The 8,190-nt window shown below is 39.4% G+C and overlaps 1 protein-coding gene across 1 annotated transcript; it reads right to left on the bottom strand.

Annotated features, from left to right (window-relative positions):
- Positions 1-550: 550 nt before the first annotated feature.
- On the bottom strand, positions 551-1,384 carry LOC136154729 (protein FAM209-like). Its single transcript, XM_065916888.1, has 2 exons — positions 1,356-1,384; positions 551-1,199 (listed from the first exon to the last, which is right to left on the bottom strand). Exons 1-2 carry the CDS (start codon positions 1,382-1,384, stop codon positions 551-553), a joined length of 678 nt encoding a protein of 225 aa, XP_065772960.1.
- Between the last annotated feature and the right edge of the window lie 6,806 nt (positions 1,385-8,190).

The following is an 8,190-nucleotide window of genomic DNA, read 5'->3' as shown; positions in this document are numbered from 1 at the left end:
ACTACATTTAATGGAATGGTCAAATACAAAATTCTGACAAACCAGTTACTGGCAAAGATGAGGAACAATAGGAACTCTCATTTGTTGTTAATCGATTGCAAAATGGTAGAATCACTTTGGAAGCAATTTCTTACAGAGTTATTATACATATATAGAGAGAGTTGTTCTACAACATGATCTATCAATTACACTCCTAGATTGTTCAGCAAATGATTTGATAGTTAATGCCCACACAAAAACATGCACATGAATTTTATAACAGCTTAATTCATACTCTCTCTCTCTCTCACCCACAAACTGGAAGCAGTGAACTATAAAATCACAAAAAGAAATGGATGAAACCTGAATGAATGTTATTAAGTAAAATAAGCTAGTCTGGAAAAAGGTTAAACACTGCAAGCTGATAATTATACCACACTCTGGAAAAGGTCAAACTGTAGAGCAAGTAAAAATTATCAGAGGCTTCTTTCTTTTGCTTCAGAGGAGTTTTATTAGTTTGGATAAGTTATGTCAACACCTTATCCTCTCCTACTTTGACACACAAATCCACTCATTCAGAGTCTTCTTCGCACCAGAGTTCATACACTGTAATGGTATCGTGTGCGTCTGCGGGAACCTCAACATTGGGAGGGCTGAGGTTACTGCAGGTTGCCGCGGCAAGTTTCAGATTCCGCACCCTGGACACAAATTTCACAAGGTCCATCTCGAGCTGGGTTAAGGTAGCGAACATATAGTCCTTGTCTGGGGAGGCCTTTTTCTTTTTCTGTCCCAGAGAGCCAAATGAACCACCCTGACAGGCAGGAGGAGTCTGCACATTACTCTCACCACTCTCTCCTGTCAACTTCACTGTCAGGTACATGAGCACAATGAAGAAAAGCCCGAGTAACACCATCTTAAGCCAGTCCTGGGCATGCTCTGGTTGATTCTGCTGAATTAAACAGTGTCCTCCGCAGAGCACCTGACGCTGGAGTTCTTCGGCTGTCTCTCTCAGGGAAGTAAACATTAAGCCGTCGACATAGGTAACGGCCATGGAAAAGCACAGGAACCATTGGACGGACCACATGGTGAGCCGAGAGGAAACAGCTCCTGGTGTGCTGGTCTGCGCTGGCACCTGGAGACTGAGGACCAGCCAAGCTTGGCCCTTGGTGATGTCACAATGGGCCCCGCCCCAGCCAGAACCCACGTGGTCGTTGTGATGACTTCAGGGCAGAGGGTAAGGAGGCTTGTGGGGGTCAATTGGGAGTAGGGCTTAAAGGGAAATGGCGACATTCCCAGAGGGCAATTGAAAAAGAGGACTGACAGAAGAAGAGGGAGTGACAGAATGCCATTTCCATGCCAGTGTATTCTTTCTCAACCTGGTGCTCTCCCGGGAGGGTGGTTCCATCTTCGATTTTCATTATTCCATTTGTTGAATCCAGACCCTGGGCTGAGCAGAGCAGGCCCATGGGCATGTGCCCCTATGGAGCAGAGGGACAAGTGGGAAAGTAAGATATTAAACCAGAGGCCACAAACTAGAAGCCACTGATGTGTTTTGTGTGGCTGCACTGTTCCTAAAAATGACTGTGCTCAGTCGCTGTCGTGTCTGACTCCTTGAGACCCCATGGACAGTAGCCCACCAGCTCCTCAATCCCTGGGATTTCCCAGGCAAGAATATTGGAGTGGGTTGCCATTTCCATCTCCAGGCATAGAGGCTGTTTTAGGGCAGTGAAACTATTCTGTATGATGTTATAGAAAATACGTGACACTACATATTTGTGAAAATTGGAAGAACCTTACAGCACACCATTAAATCAATGCATGTACATATTTAAAAACTTTGACATCAAGAATGGAATGCAGAATTTGACTAAAGAATGGAATTATGTTACAAATGTATGAAACCACCTCACTAAGATCCCCTGACTTAAGTAACTTTGGAAATGAATGGAGTTTGCAAGACTGAAAGTAAAATATAAAAGCAGTGTAATCTAGTTGATAGTGTTGTTTCTCGTAGGGGTACAGGTTAACAATCCTGATATTGTTACACATGCATACTTGAACAGTTAAATAGATGGCACATGAACATACATACATATATGTCTTTAACTTCTTAGCTGAAAGGTTTAAGAGAAATTATACTCCCAAAATCTGAAAGAAACAATTATGTAGAAATAAGCACAGATCTTGGATCCCAATACTCTTTTCCAATAAAAGTAACCAGGCTTGTTGGAGAAGTTACTGATTGTAGGGCTCAGAGAGGAAATATAGAAGAGGAGTCTGGGGGAATCTTATTGTATCAAAAAGGAAGTGTTTAAAAAATTTAAAAAAAAAATAAAAAAGCCCTGAAGTAACAGGGGTATGTCAAAGAAGTCAGGAATGAGCTTTCAATGGCCAAAGCTATAACAAAATGAGCAACGTAACAAATTAGGTAAGTTATATTTTGGGATTATACCCCAAAGTATAAAATGAATATCTACGGGTCCATACTGATATAAATAAATGATTGAATACATGTGAGAGAATAGACCAATTTCCCATGCAGAAGAATTTCAGATAATTGACTTAGGTAATTGTGCTCTCAAGGAGGTGGAGTGTAACTCCCTATTCCTTAAGAATGAGTTACACATGGTGACTTCATTCCAAAAAATACAACAATATGGAGAGGGAGAAAAAGAGTAACTTGACAGTGGAATAACCTGACAAACGCTATTTCAGCCAAGTGGTCAAGGTCAACATTACCAGAGATAAGGCATGTAGATTGAATCATGTGGTTAAAAAAAGGACACTCCATCTCTGCAGTCTTCCTCCCCACAAACCCGTGAAGTGAAAGTGAAAATGAAAGTCACTCAGTCATGTCTGACTCTTTGCAACCCCATGGACTATATTGTCCATGAAATTCTCTAGGCCAGAATACTGGAGTGGGTAGCCTTCCCTTCTCAGGGAGATCTTCCCAACCGAGAGATCAAACCCAGGTCTCCCCCAATGCAGGTGAATTCTTTACCAATTGAACCACAAGGAAGACCCCCCAAAAAATCCATAGTCCCAGGCTAATAGGAAAAGCATCAGACAAATCCAAGTTGAGGAACATTTTATAAAATATCTGACTAGTACTCCTCAAAACTATCAAGGTTGTGAAAAATAAAGGAAGTCTGAGAAATTGTCACATCCAAGAAGAGCCTAAAGAGACATCTGCTACATACAATGTAGGATCTGGGATGGGTTCCTGGATCAGAAAAAGGACATTGGGTAAAAACTAAGAAAATCTTAATACGAAAAAAATCTTAGAAACAAAGTAGGCACTCTAGTGTATAACAATATGTGTGATATTTTGGAGCTTTCTGATACACAGCAGCTATCTTCGCTTTTTTGTTAGTAAAATCATTCTAAGGCTTTTTAAAGTTTATTTTTAAAACATAGAGCAGTGGAGGCAACATTAACATTATTTGCTGATGACAGGAGACTACAAAGAAAAGTACTCTATGCAGTCACCCTTTCCTATCCATGGGTTTTGCATGCAGGAATTCACGAAGTGTGGATTAAAAATATTTATTCAAAAAAGTTCCAGAAATTTCCAAAGATCAAAATTCAAATTTACCACATGCTGTCAACTTTGACATGTCATTTACATTGTATTAGGTATTATAAGTAATCTAGAGATGATTTAAAGTCTATGACAAGATATGTGCAGTGTATATGCAAATACTAAAATGCTATGCTACTTATTATAAGGGACTTGAACATCTGTGGATTTGGGTATTTGATCTTTGGCGGTGGTGTCTTAGAACCAATCTCCCACAAATATTGAGGGACAGCTATATTTTAAGGAAATTGAGCTAGATGGCTGGGTAAAAATAATAATGTACAGAACAGTCTTCCTACACACTAACAACCAGTTACATTTATAATGGAAGACACCATTTATAATAGCTAGAAACAGATAAACATTAAGAATATATTTAAGAACAAATATGCAATAGCTATTTGAAGAAAATTCTGAAATCCTACTGAAAAACACAATGAAAAGCACGATAAAATGGAAAGATGTATCTTTTGGGAGTATGAAAAGATTTTATACAGATATCAATTGTCCCCAAATTATTCTGAAGTTATGATGAGATTTCAACAAAAATACTAATATGAATGGTATGAGAAATAAGCTAATTCTATAATATATGTGGAAAAATAAAAATGTTCTAAGAGGCAGGGCACTTCTGAAAAAGAAGATGAATGAGCATGAAGGTTGTCCTTACTAGATTTGAAAGCGTATGGATAGCCTACAATGCTTACATAGAGAAATACTGGTATACGACTAGTACTGGTACATGGTTAGACTTACAGCTCATGAGGTAAGACGTGAAAGCGGACATCAACTCAAATACACACACATACAGCATTTGTCGGAATGTGGCACCCCCCAAAATTCATGTTGTAAACCTAATGTCCAGTGTGATGATATTAGAAGGTGGGGCCTTAGGGAGATATTTAGGTCATGAGGGTGTAACCCTCAAGAACGGAGATTAATGCTCTTACAAAGAGAACTCACAGAGCTCCAAAGCTCCTTTTGCCATGTGAGAACACAGTAAGTCCCTTACACAGGAATCTTCAAACTGAAATTTCAAAGATTCAAACTTGCATTCCCATGTCCAGTCACGTAAGTTAATTCACGTGTCTGGTGGACATTGTCACATGCGTGCATCCTCTACAAGTGGTTGTGCTTTTGTGTATTTTACAGCACAGTGCTGTATAGAGTACATTAGAACCCTACGTTGATTTCTAGCCCAGGATGTCTGAAAGCACGTGTAAAAGAGCAGTATACCCTATGACCCAGCAATCCCACTCCTAGGCATATACCCTGAGGAAACAAAAATTGCAAAAGACACATGTATCCTATTGTTCACTCCAGCACTTTTACAATAGCTAGAATATGGAAGCAACCTAGATGTCCATCAACACATGAATGGATAAAGGAGTTCTGGTGCTTATACACAATGGAATATTACTCAGTCATAAAAAGGAGTCAGTTCCAAATGTTGAGTCAGTTCTAATAAGGTGGATCAGCTTCCCTTGTGGCTCAGCTGGTAAACAATCTGCCTGCAATACAGGAGGCCTGGGTTCGATTCCTGGGCTGGGAAGATCCCCTGGAGAAAGGAAAGGCTACCTACTCCAGTATTCTGGCCTGGAGAAGTTTCCATGGACTGTATTGTCCATGGGGTCGCAAAGTGTTGGACAAAACTGAGTGAATTTCAATTCACTAATAAGGTGGATGAACCTCAAATCTATTATACAGAGTGAAGTAACTCAGAAAGAGAAAGAGAAATATCATAACCCATATATATGGAATCTAGAGAAATGATACCGAAAAACTTATTTACAGGGCAGCAGTGGAGAAACAGACATTGAGGATAGACATATGAACATGGGAAGAGGGGAAGAGAGAGTGAGATATACGGAGTAAAGAGTATATATGGAGATATATATAGAGAGAGATATAGATATAGATGATATATGGATATAAACAATAACATGGAAACTTACATTACCATATGTAAAGTAGAAAGCAACGGGAATTTGCTGTATGGCTCAGGAAACTCAAACAGGGTCTCTGTATCAACCTAGAGAGGAGGGAGATAGGAGGGAGGTTCAAAAAGGAGGGGATATATGTATACCTATGGCTGATTCATGTTGAGGTTTGACAGAAAACAACAAAATTCTGTAAAGCAATTATCCTTCAATAAAAAAATTAATTTTTAAAAAAAGCAGCATTATACAGCCGATTCTGTTATTTGGGTACTAAGGCTAACTTTGCTGGACTTATGAACAAATTGGGCTTAAAAGTGAACTCTCAGAATGGAACTTGTTCATACGCAGGAGACTTCCTATAGGAAAGAAGTCTGCAATTCAGAAAAGGACTCTCATCTGGCCATACTGCTACCCTGATCTTATACCTCTAGCCTCCAGAACTGTAAGAAATAAATTTCTGTTATTCACAAGCACCTCTATGCCTGGTATTTTGTTATAGCAGCCCAAATGCACTAAGATACATAGACACACATACTCATTAAGAATATGATAAAGGTAGAAGGTGTCATTTTACACTGGAGAAGGAAGTTTCTTCATCAACTAATGTTGATGCATTATGTAGTAACCCTCTGGGGAAAAAAATATAAACTTGAAGAATTATTTTTCTATACCCCATTTTTCACATATTAAGTTCCCTACTTGAAATGTGGTTTATCTATCTTTGATTGCAATGCTCACTTATGCTTCAAAATTCATTTGAAGAACCCCCTCTCTCTTCCCCTTCTCCCTCTTGCTGAGAAACTCATCACAACCGATTAGATGAGATCAATCAAGACAGATATCCATGACAGGGGTCATGGAGGCATAATGGGCCAGAGTGAGATGTTAGAAGTGAAATAGGGGTGTAGTGGATATCCATGCAGTCAGAGTAGCCTAGTATGGGGAGTCAGAACTCAAATAGGGTGTAGCATGTGTAGCAGAGATGTCAGAGTTTGAGTAAGGAAAAAACGATGTCCATGCTAGGACATGTAATGGGCAGTCAGTGCCAAAGTGGGATTAGGAGACATTCACAGAGCAGAGCAGCTTGCTACAAGAGTCCGTTTAGCCCGGAGGGTATTAAATAGGAAGCTGGCCAGGCATACAGAGTAAAAGCCTCAGTCCAGAGAAGACAAAATCCACAAGGAGGAGGCAGATTTGTGTAGAAAGTCAGAGGCCAAGCAAAGTGAGGAGGGCATCCATGGATGGAGGTGGGCCGGCTCCGAGTGGGCAGTTAGAGACTGAGTGGAACAAGGAGAGTGTCTGCACATGGGGGTGTGCCAGTGCAGAGTATCAGAGCCCAAGCAGGGCGAGGGGTTATGTTTATATAAGGGTTGCCTGGAGAGGGTGTCAGAGCCCGGATATGTTGAGAAAGGTATTCACATGAGTTGGGGACAATCCAGCATTTTGTGATATCAGAGTCTGAGCTATATCAGGAAGATACACACACACACAGAGGCATGCACACACATGTACACTTCCAACACTATGTCAATGAGAGGAACTGGGAAATAATGAGTACATACAGATCTCATATATTGGATTCTAAATTTCATTTTCCACTAAAAATACTTGAGGCTTCTTGGAGAAATTGTTAATTCCATGGATAGGACAGGAAAAGTACAAGATGAGCCTGGAATATCTTGTACCAAAAGCATCAAATTTTTCAGAGACTGATGGGGAGATGTCAAAAGGACAGAGAGCCAGGCTTAAGGAGGTTCTCACTGTCTGAGGCTGGAACAATGTGAACTTCAAAGTAAATAACAATAGTGACAGATCTTGATTCATTTAGTAAAATAAGAGAGCCTTAATCAAATAGGCACAAATAAATGAATACATCTAATTTTGGTGAGGCATAAAATATTTATATACTTTAAAATAAAAAAATTTTTAAAATACAAGATAGGGGAGAGTAACTTGACAGTGGAAAATCTTGACAGCAACCACTTTAATCAAGTGACCCAAGTGAATATCATCAATATTGGGACACACTGAAATCATGAACCACCTGATAGAATGAGATTATATGAACACAGTATCATTTCTGTCATTTTCCTGTCAAAGATGCAAAACATGAAATTTGTCATGAGCAAATACTGGATGGAGCAAAATTGTGGAGAATTCTACAAAATAACTGACCTCTAGTTTTGTCATCAGAGTAATACTGCCTCATAGAATGAGTTGGGAAATGTTTCTTTCCACTTCTATGGACACATTTAGAATGTATGTGTGGAGAATTAGCATGATTTTTTGATTTAAATATTTGGCAGAGTTCAGCAGCGAGGCTATCGGGATCTAGGTAGAGTAAGGGGGGACTTTTGTGAGGTGGGCTGGGCAAAAAGTTTAAAAATGACTAATTCTATCTCTTGCTATTCAGATTTTCATTTTCTTCTTGAGTCAATTTCAGTCATTTGTGTATTTCCAGAAATTTGTCCATTTCATCTAAATTTTCTAACTAGCATCATGGTATTCCTTTACAATTATATTTATTTCTCTAAAGTTCGTAGCAATTTTTCATTTTTATTCTTAATTTTAGTAATTTGAGTCTTCTTCCTCCCTTGATCACATCGCTAAAGTTGTGTCAATTTATTGACCTTTCTCAGAGAAGGCAATGGCACCCCGCCCCAGCACTCTTTCGCCTGGAACATCCCGTGG

Source organism: Muntiacus reevesi, chromosome X (genome assembly GCF_963930625.1).
Source record: "Muntiacus reevesi chromosome X, mMunRee1.1, whole genome shotgun sequence".
Taxonomy (NCBI): domain Eukaryota; kingdom Metazoa; phylum Chordata; class Mammalia; order Artiodactyla; family Cervidae; genus Muntiacus; species Muntiacus reevesi.
Note: the sequence above shows the minus strand (reverse complement) of the source record. Positions and strands in the feature narration are given on the sequence as shown.

Bases quoted from the DNA above. Each gene is read 5' to 3' on its own strand.
- LOC136154729 (XM_065916888.1), bottom strand. From the start codon at position 1,384: ATGGAACCACCCTCCCGGGAGAGCACCAG. The intron at 1,200-1,355 runs GTTGAGAAAGAA...TCTGCCCTGAAG, and splicing joins CCCTCCCGGGAGAGCACCAG to TCATCACAACGACCACGTGG.